This window comes from Leucoraja erinacea, chromosome 22, assembly GCF_028641065.1.
Source record: "Leucoraja erinacea ecotype New England chromosome 22, Leri_hhj_1, whole genome shotgun sequence".
In the NCBI taxonomy this organism is placed as follows: Eukaryota; Metazoa; Chordata; class Chondrichthyes; order Rajiformes; family Rajidae; genus Leucoraja; species Leucoraja erinaceus.
Window position 1 is genome coordinate 28,717,929 of NC_073398.1, and position 14,390 is coordinate 28,732,318.

Below are 14,390 nucleotides of genomic sequence, written 5' to 3' on the forward strand. Positions count from 1 at the left end.
CCTGCTGTTTAACACCGTGGAGCTGTGGTTTGCGGAGCTGATTCTAACATCGCGGAGTCCTGGGATCATTTGCCGAGGGTCACCAGCATTGAATCTCCGTCCAGCTCGGCCTGTGGACTTCAGGAGCCACGGTCTCCGGTAAGAAGTTGCCGATTCAGAAACTCCAAGCCGCTGAGAGTGTTCTTCCGTTCTGATGCCGGGCCGCCATAGCGGCGTCTGTGGAGTGCTCAAAGGCCCCGACCACAGGTGACCAAAGAAGATGATGACTGAACTTTATTGCCTTCCCTCATAGTGGGAAATGTTGATTCCGCTGTGGGGAATGTTTATGTTAAATCCTATTGTGTATTGTGTTCTTTTATTTGTATGGCTGTATGGCAACTCAAATCTCACTGTACCAACTGGTGCATGTGACAATAAATGCAACTTGAACTGGAATTTGCGTTTTAATATATTTTATTATAACAACAAACACCGGAGAAGATGTTTGTAAAAAGTTTAAAGATTTTGAAAATATGATTATATCCCTTAGTAAAGGATGAACAATGTTCCATTCATTAAAACAGAAAATGTTACTTGAAATTAAAATTTTTGATGTAATAGATAGAAAAATTGCTTCTACTCGTGGAAATCAATTAAACAAGGCAATTGACACAAGACAGTTATCAAGAACAAACTTCCTCATCAGGAGTGGAGAGTGTATGGAATTTAGCATTGTGGTCAGCGAGGCAAATGATATACATTTTAGATACAACCTAAAAAGGACATGCAGTAATGACAGCATGTAGAAAAGGACAGGAGGTGTAACAGTGGAACAGACATTTGCATAGATAGCTTCGGTAAGATGTTGTTACTGCACAAAATTTTATGCCATTTATTGTAATTCCTTACACTATTTTTTTCCAGTGATATTAATCTATTATCTATCTATCTATATATATATATATAAAAACTCAAATCCGTCCGTCCGCCTGCAGTACGGATCCCTTCCTGCCTTTCGATTCGTGCCCGATACTCGCAGATGTCCAATCGGAATGGCCGATGCTCGCAGATGTCCAATCGGAATGGATTCATTTGCATGTACGGCTGCCGGCTGCATTTCTTCCTTTGATTCATTGCCACGCCCAATCCAGACTTGGAGACGTTGTTTATTTCCTTCGTTCCATAGATGCTGCTGCACCTGCGGCGTCCCCAATCCATTGGAGGAGACGGGTGCATGGTGGAATATTGGGTTGGGGGAATCACACCATTGGGGGAGCAGACCCAACGGGTCTGCACTTGGTCTAGTTTCTTTTAAAGACGATGACAAAAAAAAAGCACACCCCTAAATGTTATGTAAATACAAAAATGTCCCTGGGCATTCTCTAGCTCAAATATTCAATCGTCCAAGTAAGATCCAAAAAAATGTAGTAACAGAGGAATTGAAGTAATCAATAGACGTAATTGCCACGTCAAGATTAAGACCAGCAGATATGCATCTGGTGACTGCAAAACAACTAGGGTAAAAGGCTACTATTCATGCTCGAACAGGGGTTAGTATTGGCAGGCTGCAGCTGTAATAAATTAACTTCACTCAGCATCAAACGTTTCACGGCTGAATAATCAGCTTTAGTTGTGCCTCATTTACCTGCACCCTCACAGACACAGGAACAAAAAGCAATTCAAGCAGGACCGATGCCTCCAGAGATGCGGCTCAACCCACTGAGTCTTCCAGTGTTTCACTTCGGTTCTAGATTCCACCATTTACTCTCCTTTGCCTTTATTCCCTTAAAAACACCCCTGAAAACCCAACACTTTCATCATCTGCCCGATAATTTTCAAGAATTTATCATCAATTTTTGTTTGAAGACTCCTCTGAAATGCCTTGGGAGACATTGCTATATCATAGGTACTTTGATTCTTGTACTTGGAAACCATTTAAATACTCCTGATGTAGTAATAAAGAGCTGCAGATGCTGGTCAATACACAAAAGGACACAAATTTGCTGGAGAACATTGATAGGTGATGAACCATGATCAGACTGACCTCCTGTCCTGGGCTTCCTGCATTGCCAGAGTGAGGGCACATGCAAATTGGAGGAACAGCACCTAATTCCACTTGGGTAGCTTACAAGCCAACAGCACGAATGTCCAATTTTCCAATTTTAGGCAACCTCTCACTAATTCCCCCCTTTTTTTCTTCCCCCCCCCCTTCCTCCCACTTGGAGTCCCACTTGGAGTCCCCCCCTCCCCCCCCCCCCCCCCCCCCACCACACCCGTGGCTTCACAATCCCCAACTCTTCAAATCAGAATCACACCTACTGTTCTTACGTCTGATATATGTTCCAACTATTTGTCTGTCTAATCCCCCCCTTGCCTGTGTCGACCTATTATCTGCTTTACCCCTTTTCCAGGTTTCTTCTCTCCTCACGGCAATCAGTCCAAAGACCCGAAAAGTCACCTATCCACATTCTCCAGGATTTTAAACCCTGCTGGTGCCAAGGGTGGCCCAGTGGCACAGAGTGGCTGAACGTTGGGGTTTCCCACTGCACATCCACACAGTTTTGGACTAAGTAGTTTTGCTGTAGCAGCTCTCCTCTCTGGTTGAAACATTTGCAGGCAACTTACTTGTAGTAACATATTAAAACAGTAAATCCCGAGACAGCTCAAATGTAATAATCAAGGATATCAGGCTGATCCAAACGAAAGTGTATAACACTGATACCCTCTGCCACACCGTAGTGCATTAATCAATCACAGGATCACACAGATGAGTTTCAAGAGATAAGGAATAGAGCAACAAATATGAGGGTTGTATGCAGATGTTGGGCTTAATTGTCTATTCTTTACCTTAAATAGGAATCTATATCTTTCAGACTTTCCATGTAAAAATTGTGAACTCTTTAGAGGTTGATTGCAGGTCACAGGTTAGGGACAAAGTGTGGCAGCTGCTTACATACACATTGTTTGCAAGAAAGTTATTTTCTCCAAATTGTAGACAGCTAAATATTCTCTAAAAAGGAATCGAGTGCCCGACCTGAAAAAAATGCTGATTTGAACGATGCCCATTGTAAACTAAATAATACAGTATTTGTACAAGTTTTCTTATACTGCTGAATTATTTTACTCCATAAATTCATCAAAAATTATGGTCCAAACAAAAGAGAACAAATTTGAGAAATGTTACCCGGAAGAGAGGAAATCTTTTTTCAGTTGCAGAGTCACTTTTAACAAATTAACTAAATATAAAATGATAGATTTATTACTGACATATATACAAGTCACAAAATCTTCTTAAACAGCAAAGGAGAAGGGGAGAGGGAGGCATAAAGGAATAAAAAAGAGAAAGCATGTGGTTTGACAGAAACATATCTCACTAGCTACATACTACGATGTCTGCCATCTCCACCCACCTGTCTTTAAAAATCTGTAAGGAATCCTGAGTCTGAGACAAGGTTGGGCGAAGAGTCTCCTAACGGGGAACCATCTGACTTTCTTCTGAGATCCTGTCACCACAATTACCAGCAATGAGTCAGTCACACATGGCAACTCAAGCAAAATGGGATCAAGACACACAAAAACCAAAGAGAAACTATGATGTATATTTGTCTACAGCCATATATCTGTACAGTAATAAAGGAGCTCTTTTTTTTTTAGCAATACTGTTTCTTTGTTATTCCGCATATAAATTTGGAGTAACCAAAGAAACGGTTTGTGATGGCAGAAGGGATACAAGTCTCAAGGGATACAAGTTTTTAGGTGCAAAAGAAGCATGATGCCTCACAAGGAGAAATTACTCAGCAATGTACACTCTGAAAAAACTCATTTACTAATATATCTGCATCAAGAGGAAACCAGAAAAAAAATTTAAAGAGGATGAATTTATAAAAATGTAAAAAGCCAAGTGACACGACTAAATTGGATATCTTTTTCGGAGACCAAAAACAGATGCTCTTCAATCTATGTTAAAAAAAAAAAATCAGCATTTCTCTTAATTTGTTTATGGATCTGTGCAATTAAAATGACATGCAAAATGGAAAATTGCATGCATATTTAATTGCTAATTGTACCTCGGTGAAGATTTGGATAGCCAAGAATCCTAGAAAAAAAGGAATGTATTGGTCTGAAAATGTTATTATCATTTTCTTTCTTTACCACAAACCTCACCCAAACCTAGTCTAAAATAAGAATTGGTCTTTCAGCATCGACGATCAAATGTTAGGCCAGTGAACATTAGCTTTAATCAAATACAATCCATATTGAAGCCAAACATATACTAGTTTTCAGTGAAAAGGGGAATTCATTGAACAGGGACAGGGATCAAGAACTTTTGCTGCTTCTCAGGTAGAAACCCCAAACATGGCATTTGAAAGGGGATAAGCCAACACCACTGGATTCAATCCTTGTTCTACAGTTTTTCCCCATTTTTACTTCAATTTGGAGGATATGCAGTGTTAATGCAGTGATTTTCTCTTGATAACGTGTTGAGGCTCCATTTGAAGGACACAAGATCAAATGATGCTACTTTAAAGGTTTCTCATGTTTTTTAGTCAGTATTTTTTTCATTATCAACACGTTCAAAAGTAAAGTTTAATCACATTCCTGTTTGTTGAATCAGGCCGTGTGCAATTTGGTTGGCTCATTTCTGACCGGAGTGATGAGAGCCACCCCCTCCCCCCTCCCTCTTTGTTTAATTTGGTCTCAGAGACAAGGCAACAGCCAGTGGTACACCAGGACAAAATAATAATAATTTTTAAATCATTGATGAAGTCAATGCACCAGCAGCGAGAAAAAAGTTGATGGTACTTTTTTAAATAATTGTGTTATGAACATACAGTTACTACAATACCATATATTATACTTTAATGGTGTCTAAATAACAGATGGCCAAGGCATGTTACTTAAGATCTTTCACTGAAACTGATATGGATACAGGGACGTGGGATTTGAAGACTATAAGTTTGATCTTTATTTGACCGAATAAAATTGAGCTTTAGTCAGCATGTTAACAACTGTCAGGTCTGTTAATACAGCATGTGCTTCAATTCACATTCCCCCAAACAGCTGCCTACACTTTGATATTGTGACTTCATCCACTGTCGTTTTTTGGCCGGCGATGCAGTCAAGTGACCCATGTTTCCTTGGGAAAATATTTTTGTTTTGGTACTAGAAGCAATAATCGTAGTTTACAATAACACATGAAACAGGATACAATTTTCACAGATTTTTCCAATGAAAAATCACCCCATCCCCAACCCTTTTCCAGTTAATCTCCACCCAATTGGCCTATTTTAACAATGCGACAGTTCAATTCTGTATTCAGCAGTCAATGAGATGCGTCAGTAAATGAACATTAGTTCCGTTTTTCTGTGATAGTTCCTAACAATCAACAGCCTTATTTGATGAGTCTTCTGAGCTTGTTAACTTGAATTTTTTTTTAAATCACATGCCTTGTACAGAACAAATGTCGATGGAACTATTGGTGCAAAGGAAGCTATTATAGTAAATATTTAGAAAAATATACCATCCTATGGATGATAATTCAATAATATATTCTGGCCCCAGATAAACCAAACTCCTGGTATCTCCCAAGTAAATGTATTGGTAACACAAATGCAGAACATAAGCCACAATAATGTTCCTTCTCTTAAAAAGTATTTTCACAGTTCCTCTTTAAGCTGGTTTCTTGAACTACATTTTCCAATGGTTTGAATATAAAGTAATATACAATCCCACCCCCTCAAGTCCTTTTCATGATGGATTGCCACCCAACATTTAACTTAACTGTGTAAATTTAATATAATAAAACATCCCAAAGTACTTCATCACAAAAACAAGCAAACACTGCAGGGCTAAAAACTTAGGAGTTACAGTTGAACAAGTGATTCAAAGGCAGGTTCAGAGCAGGCAGTAAAGAACATGGCCTAGAATGAAAGGGAGAACTTTAAGCATGGTGTAAAGTAAGTGAAGGAAGACAAGGGATTGGTGTTTCAAAGGTACCAGAGATGGATGAAGGTGACAGAGTGTAGTTACCTTGAAACAAGGTGGAACAAGGGCACAGAGCAATTTGCAGAGGTCAAATAGTTGGAAATTCTTGAAAAAGACAATGAATACCGAGTACAGGTAATTAATAAACATTGTAGCTGATGAATAATGGGGATAGGATTCCTCGGGGAGAGGGCAAAGATGGCTGTACTTTGGATGAGCTCTAAATATATAGAAGGCAGGATGTGGAAGACCGATTGGCAAACTGTTGGAATTATTAAAGATAACCCTGCAATTCTATGGAACATTGAACAAAAAAAAAAATTTAGGAGAGCAAAACGTCAAGTATTGCCCCAGCTCCTGGGGGAGCCATCCGGAGACTGTCGGCCAGGCACGGAACTCGCTATCAAAATATGGAGGGGACCGGGGGACACAATTTTTTGGCTGCCGCGCACGCATGCGCACACTCACACACACATGCGCGTGGCTTCGGAGGCTCAATCCAGCGCTAAATACAGCTCAACTCTGCCTGTCTCACCGGGTTAACCTACAAGCCCCGACAGGACTGACGGGATACCTGCGCTGCTTCTCCGCGCTGGCCATATTTCCCGCAAGCCCAGGCAGGTTAACCTAGTGGGACAGGCAGAGTTGAGCTGGGTTTAGCGCTGCTTCTCTGCGCTGGCTGTGGGCCTGGGGGTACAGCTCCCGTCTGACTCCCGACCTCTCTGGACACCCGTGGGGGGGGCACTCGGGTGGGGACGGGACAGCGCCGGAGACCCAGCCGGGATTGATCCTGGCTGCGGATGAGGCGCAGGTCTGTGACACGTCTCCCTCCTCCAATCACCGCACTCTATCCTCAGTCCTACCCCCCCCCCCCCACTCCTCCCTCCTCCAATCATCGCGCTGAATTGTATTGTATTCCTGGAGCCAGTTCATCATGTCCCACCCCCATTGCCTGCTGACCGACGTCTCTTTCGTCCAATCGGCGCCCTCGATCAGCAGTCCCACCTCCACTGTCTCGCGGAAAGTGGATATTTTAAAATCCGGATGACAAAAACTGCGGGTGGGGGGGGGGGGTGGTGGGGGATGTCCCCCACCTCTCAAAACATGGGGGGGAGAGACGTGTCCTCCCTAGCCCGCCCCCCCCCCCCCCGGGTTTTCCGCCTGTGCCGTCGGCTGCACCTCTCTCCATGTCCTGTAGCTGTCGGTTGGCCAACTCAGCCAAGCTCCGGTCATCGGCGAGGATGCACACGGGGTGCTGCGGTGGCTTGGCGGGTCAGGCAAAATCTCTGGAGAACGTCACCCATTCCTCTTCTCCAGGAATGCTGCCTAACCCGCTGAGTTGCTGCAGCATTTTGTGTGTATCCCCGTTGATTCCCCGCGCTGGTTGTGGGCTTGGGGCCGCCGCTGTCCCGTTGGTCCAGGGTTGTTCCAGACGTTTCCGGCCACCCCCCGGGTGGGGATGGGACATTCTGGGGGGGAGAAGGTCCAGCGGCGGGTCGGCAGCGCTTAAGGCGCCGGGGACCTGGGTTCGATCCTGGCTGTGGATGAGGCATGGGTCTGTGTGCGCAGAGCAGCACAGCAGCCGAGAATCTCTCCGGCGGTCCAGTCTCTCCCCTGTATCCCACTCACATCTGCCCCCTCTCTCTCGCTCTCCCACCCCACTCTCCCACTACCTGGCACCCCTGTTCCTCAGAATAAATATATTTTTACACATATCTTATGAATAAAAATAAGAATTTATACACAGTTTATACTGCCAGCGCTTCATTCGCTTTTTTTTTTAAATCGCGAATGACCTTTGACAAATCCCATGATTTCTTGCGTTTTTCGGAATACCCAACTCATTTATACTGGTGAGATTACAAACACGTTAACAAATAATCTGTACATTTTATCACCATTGAAATTGTCATATAGTTTTGGTTCTTTACATATGCCCCTTATAAATAGGACAAAACAGAATACCATTATCAGAGTACGATGAAAAGGAGAGCAATTTTACACATTAGAAATTCTTGTGGGCTTGTAATTAATTATAAATTTATAATAAAAAACAATTTTAAAATAAACTAGTGAAACATAGGAAGCCAGCGTGACATATTGCATGTTACAAGCTCATAACTTGTAACAGAGAACCCATATTTGTAAATTAATAATCATTAAGGATTGACTTTTTGTACCGTGTGCACAGGAACCATGCCTTATCTGGGCCGTACATTGTTGGTAAAACATACTATTATTTAATTAGCTGTTCCCATTATACAAGAACAATTCCCTCAATCCTCAGATGCCCAACTCTGTCTTCCATCGTTACGAACACATTCACCATGTCAATATTCCACAAACTCACCTCCATGTAAAATGATTCAAATTATACAGGACATTGGCCAGATTAAAGAAGTGGAAACTACTGCTATCAGGTCAATCCAAACCAAATACATAAAATTAAGATAATTAGAAGAGCCAAAGGAAATTCGATTTTTATTAAAAACAAAAGGACATTGTCAAATTGGAAGTGAATGAATACTCATGGAAAAACAAACAGCCATCCTGAAAAAGCTCGAGTGAGTCAAATTTGATTGCTCTTTTAAAGAGCTAACATGTCACCGTGGTGCAGCACCAGAGACCCAGGTTTGATTCTTATCATGTAGGTATGTTACAAAACCTACCTGAATCGTGGCTGAGAATCTGTCCCAGCCCCGTGTGTGTGATTTTGGCGCTGTTTAGAGGGGGCGGGTTTAAAACTCGATTTTTACTAGGCTGTTGCAATTGAAAATGTTCAGCCTAGTAAATCATTAACGGAAAATCGCTGAAAGACCCCGTCGCAAAAGGTATTATTAGTTTTTATGGCCTTGTATAATAGTTATAGTAGTTTAAAAATCACTCTCTCAACCCGCAACCTCTCGCAGCCCCAGGGTTTTATAAAGCAAACAATTAAAGGTATGTACCTTATTTTTACATTAGAAGGGGCTTCTTAAGAACCCTGTCTATAAAGTTTTCTATAGCGAGTAGCTCATTTTGGGCTCTTTATATCCTGCAGTATTTTTCTGAGCATTTGAGGGCACAAATCCAGCGCAATGTGAACGTTCTAAACCAGCGCGTTCACAGGAACCCACTAGAAAGCCGATTTAAATTGACTTTAATTTACAGCAATTGAACACTAAATTCCTTCCATTTGGCCTATAAATTGATGTAAATGAGATTTAAAAATCATGTTTTATTGTGAATTATTTGTGACTATTATTTGGACACTTAGGCTATTTAAAAATGTTAATCATTTATTAAGAAATGGATAGATGTTTAAATCTAGTAATTGAAGTTTGAAATTAGCTACAATTGGGTAACTAACTAATTATATGCTTTAATTTCAGGTCCTCCAAGTAAGATTATTTTATATTTGTTTCAGAATGGTTCAATCTATGATAACTGAAAATTTCATTCAGTTCTCTTAATTTTTAAGAAGGTTATGGGCTTTTGACAGCACACGATCACAGCTTTTTTGTCTTGTCCATAGAAAATCAATAGGGAACAAGATGCTAATTTCCGAGTATGAAAATGGCCATAACTTTTTTATTACTTGAGATACGAAAGTGAATTAGGTGTCAAATTAAACGTATTGTTATGCTTTATCTGATGGGATAAATTGCAGACTTGATTTTTTAAATCTCAAAATTTTGTAACATTGCTATATCATGGGCACTGTTTGTACGAAGTTCTCCTTGTGAGTGTATGGGTTTTCTCCAGGGGCTCTGGTTTCCTCTCACATTCCAAGAATGTGCAGGTTTGTATTCTAATTGTTTTCTGTAAATTGTCCCTCGTGTGTAGGGCTAGTGTACAGATGATTGTTAGTCTGCATAGACTCAGTGTGAAGAAGGACCTATTTCCAGGCTGTATCGCTAAAGTAAATTTTAATTATCCCATTGGTCTCCTCCTACAGTGAAATTATTATTATTTTTTTTTTTTAAATCACAATATAATTATAGTGGTGGTTATCGCCCATGCATTGTTTTGTTTTGGCCAGCACTAAAGAAAATGCACCTTAACCACATTTTGACATTCACTATCATCCTATCATAAACAATTCATTTGTTCTCTCTGCTCCACCCCTTTCTCCGCAACCTAAACTATTTAAAGTTCTATCCTGTTTAAGAAAGAACTGCAGATGCTGGAAAAATCAAAGGTAGACAAAAATGCTGGAGAAACTCAGCGGGTGAGGAAGCATCTATGGAGCGAAGGAATAGGTGAGGTCTATTCCTTCGCTCCATAGATGCTGCCTCACCTGCTGAATTTCTCCAGCATTTTTGTCTACCTTAAAGTTCTATCTTGACCTTTTCAGGTTGGATTTTCTCTGGACTATTAACTGTACTAACTTTGATAAATGCTACCTGCGTTCAACTTTCAAATCAATATCTATTCTATATGCTATTTGCACCCAACTTGATATAGGAGCAGATATAATAGCACACAAGCATCAATTTGAATAGTTAGACACAATCTATTATTAGATTCACATTCAGAATATGTGATGGCAAACAACACAAGAGTCAAATGATAGACACAAAATGCTGGATTAACTCAGCGGGACAGGCAGCATCTCTGGAGAGAATGGGTGAAGAAGGGTCTAACAAAAGGTCTCGACACAAAACATCACCCATTCCTTCTCTCCAGAGATGCTGCTCTGGAGAGAAGGAATACTGCTCTGCACTCAATCTCATTCTCCCGCCTTCTCCCCATAACCCCTGACACCAGTACTAATCAATCTATCTCTGCCTTAGAATATCAATTGACTTGGCCTCCACAGCCGTCTGTGGCAACGAAGTCCACAGATTCACCAGGATGCTGCCTGACCCGCTGAGTTACTCCAGCACTGTTTTACTGTACATACAGACAGTTGATTGTGGGGACAACTCTACAGATTATTTGTGAGTGGGCGGTCCAACACTGACCTGGCGGCCCGGCCTGCGGCCTCTCGGTTACCTTCACGAACTGACTGAGAAGCGCCGGCTCCGACATCCCCGCAGAGCAGCCGCGGCCGAGCCACCCGACACACGGGGGACGTCGACCCCACGCCACAGTTTTGTTTTGTACCTCCAGCCACCTAATAATTAAAAATAAATTACACTGACATAAGTGACCGCGGCCGGGTCGCTGCCACTGGCGGCTGGGAAAGGCCGCGGCTTCACGGCCCCGACAGAGACTGGGAAAGGCCGCGGCTTCACGGCCCCCGACAGAGACTGGGAAAGGCCGCGGCTTCACGGCCCCCGACAGAGACTGGGAACAGGCCGCGGCTTCACGGCCCCGACTCGGGCCCACGTCCCGCTCTCCCCTCACAACACAAACAGGCGCCGCAATCCACCAATCAACGTACCCCTCCTCAGCCCTGAGCCCAATCGCTGACCGCCTTATTTTGAGGTGGGCGCGTTCAGGAACGGCCAATCGAGCTACAAGCTGGATCGACTTCGCCCTTAAAGGGGCAGCGCCGGCAGGAGACGCAATCGACCGCCGATGGCATCGCCCTGCCCTTGCCAGTCGCCTTTTCGGCGACCTGCTGCAACTATGACAGTCGCCGGCAGTCGCCTAGTGGGACAGGCCCTTTAAGTTCGCCGGCGTCTGCGGGCGGGGACAACCCACGGAACCAAGCACTGGCCTGAAGAAGAGACCCGGCACGAAACATCACCTATCCATAAGATACTCAGTGGGACAGACAGCATCTCTGGAGCAAAATGAACAGGTGACGTTTCGGGTCCTGGCCCTTCTTTGGACTGAGAGTCAGGAGAGAGGGGAACGAGAGGGCAAGGTGCGAAAACGACAAATCAAAGCAGTGGGTCTGGGTTAAAACGTGGGCACTGGCCTGAAGAAGAGTCGCCTGAAGAAGAGACCCGGCACTAAACATCACCCATCCATGTTCCTCAGAGATACTGCCCGGTCTGCTGAGTTACTCCAGCAATGTCTTTTCTGTAAGGCAGAATCTGCATTTCCTTGTTTCTACAAGCACAGGAGTTTGTCATTGAAACTGATCTAAAGTGCACTTAAGTTACTCAGACTAATGTGCAGATGGAATAGCTATTTGGATAAATGGTATCTTCCACAGGTGCTGGCTGACCTGCTAAGTTACTCCAGGACATTGTGTTCTCCTTGAGTAAACTGGCCTTTATTGATAAGAGGGATAATGCAGGAAAATGTTGTGGGTGATCGGTCGTGATTTTATTGAATAGGCACGAAGGTCCGAATGGTGTATTCATGCTCCTGTTTCTTGTGTTTACATTCGTTCTTATCCTTCAATTGTGAAGAGCGTCTCTTTATCATATGAATGAAATGATTTTTGGTGCATCTTTACAAGCACTAGTATGAATTTAATTGGACTAGTTCATATGACAAATAAACACTTTTGACGCTTGAAGGGTAAAGTACAAAACTAAACATTAGTACATAAGAAATAGAAGCAAGAATGGGCATTTGAGACCCCAGTGTCTGCATGGCCATTGATTAAAATGACAGCTTATCACCCAAAATACAATTTTCCTACGTTATCTCCTTGTCTCCTGATATCCAATTTGTATGCGATTAATGATTGAGACTCTGCAGGGATCAGAAACAGAGAATTCAAAATCAATATAGGAAGTCAAACCCTGGATCTATTGTTACTTCAACCAATTAAACCACACAGGTGGTAGAGTTATAGACTATATTGAGTCTTGGTGAAGGCACACCTGGAGGATTGTGTGCAAACTTGGTTCACTTGCCTAAAACGTTTCATCTAATATAATTTAACTATGACAAGAGTTCAGTAAGGTTACACCAGACTGGTTCTTAAGATGTCAAGCTGGTCACATATGTATTTTGTTAAAATAATATAAATTACATACAAATTATGACAGAAAAATAACATCACAAACCAACTGTTTTTGCAAATGTAATGTTTCTAACTTGCTGTTTTTTTAAAATATTCTTTCTTCATTTATTCTCCTAATATTATTAAATGGAAGGTACACAAAATTGCTGGAGAAACTCAGCGGGTGCAGCAGCATCTATGGAGCGAAGGAAATAGGCGACGTTTCGGGCCGAAACCCTTCTTCAGACTGATGTTGATATGTTCTCTAGGTTTGCCATGTTGCTCTTGCTCATGGTCCAAAATCTACATTTAATATCGTCTTGATGTGCTCTCATCTTAGGTACCTGAATAACTGTTAATTGTTTCCATTTATTTTGACCCATCCTTTCATAATAGTAAAAACTTTTAAAACATTTTGTTATCACAAAATAATACATTCTTTCTACAAAATCTCTTGCCACACTCCATAAAAAGCAATCCATTATTCCACACTAAACTTCAACAGTTGCTTTATTAATATTGGTTTTACATTTTCATTTAAACAGTAACATCCTGATTTGGAAAGCAGAGCTTTTATTGTATCAGAATTTAAATATAAAACAGGATAAGATTTAGGAAAACTGAAACCTTGCATAAAATCTTGTTCACATATCTTGCGGAGGAAGAATTAGAACTGAGGATGCTGAGCCAGTAGCATAAAATATCAGCTAGTTTATACAGAAAGTTGTTGGCATTAGCTAATTATTAAGAGTCACATTTGGTATCAGCAACAATTAGTTTAGTTGAAGGTCCCTGCATTATTCCTAAATGCACTCAGTTAAATAAACACTTGCAGGTAAATAATATCGTTATGAAGTTCTGAAATATTTACAGCAACAACATGCTTTGAGTGAGGTTGGTATTTTAATACGAAAAACACAACAGGTAGTATACTCACAGCAAACTCACACAGCAGTAATGTGACAGATTTGTTTTTGTGAAGTTGATTTTCGGATAACTTGCTTGTCTTTCTTCTGTGTCGTTTCATGAGATCAAGTTTGACGGGGCCTTAGTCCGACGCTTCTTTCAAAATAAAGAACCTCTGACATACTATGCCAAACTAGATAATTATATGTTTACCAAATAACCTTCACTTGTTTAATCAATAAATGAAAACATTCAAATAAAAACAACTTATTTTTCACCTAAGGTTGCTTACACGGCCCGATATTATTCTGCATATTCCAAAGAATCTCATTCTTTCCAGGAAGGAAAGTAAACTAATATAACAAGACCAGTGAGTTCCTTGGAACTATAGGGTGATTTCACGAAAGGTCACTGAAGCGTAGATCCGCACCCACGTGACCGAAAATCTCAAGTGGAGGACATGCTAGACATCCGGTACATGTTAGTGGATGGGAAAACACGCACTTTCCCACCCGTTAAAAACATAGAAAACGGCCAGGTTTTGATCTGCAATTTATTGTGCCAGTCGGGGTGACCGTGAGGCACAGCTACCTAGATTTACAGTAAAAAAAAAAGATAGAAAATAAGGAAAATTAAAGAGGGAGCTGAAGGTGCCAATCCAGCGGAAGTGACCAGCGGACATTTGCCG

General features: G+C 41.8%; 1 protein-coding gene across 2 annotated transcripts in view; it reads right to left on the minus strand.

Moving 5' to 3' along the window:
* Positions 1 to 11,975, minus strand: part of klhdc10 (kelch domain containing 10) — a 32,851-nt gene extending 20,876 nt beyond the window's left edge. Inside the window, exons 1-2 of one of the 2 annotated variants that reach the window (XM_055653350.1) lie at positions 10,911 to 11,975; positions 3,390 to 3,482 (exon numbers count right to left, since the gene is read on the minus strand). In XM_055653350.1, the coding sequence (XP_055509325.1) occupies positions 3,390 to 3,482; positions 10,911 to 10,977 (160 nt within the window). In that variant the 5' untranslated portion in view covers positions 10,978 to 11,975. The remainder of the gene's footprint in view (positions 1 to 3,389; positions 3,483 to 10,910) is intronic. The other variant, XM_055653352.1, reaches the window with a different exon arrangement.
* Between the last annotated feature and the right edge of the window lie 2,415 nt (positions 11,976 to 14,390).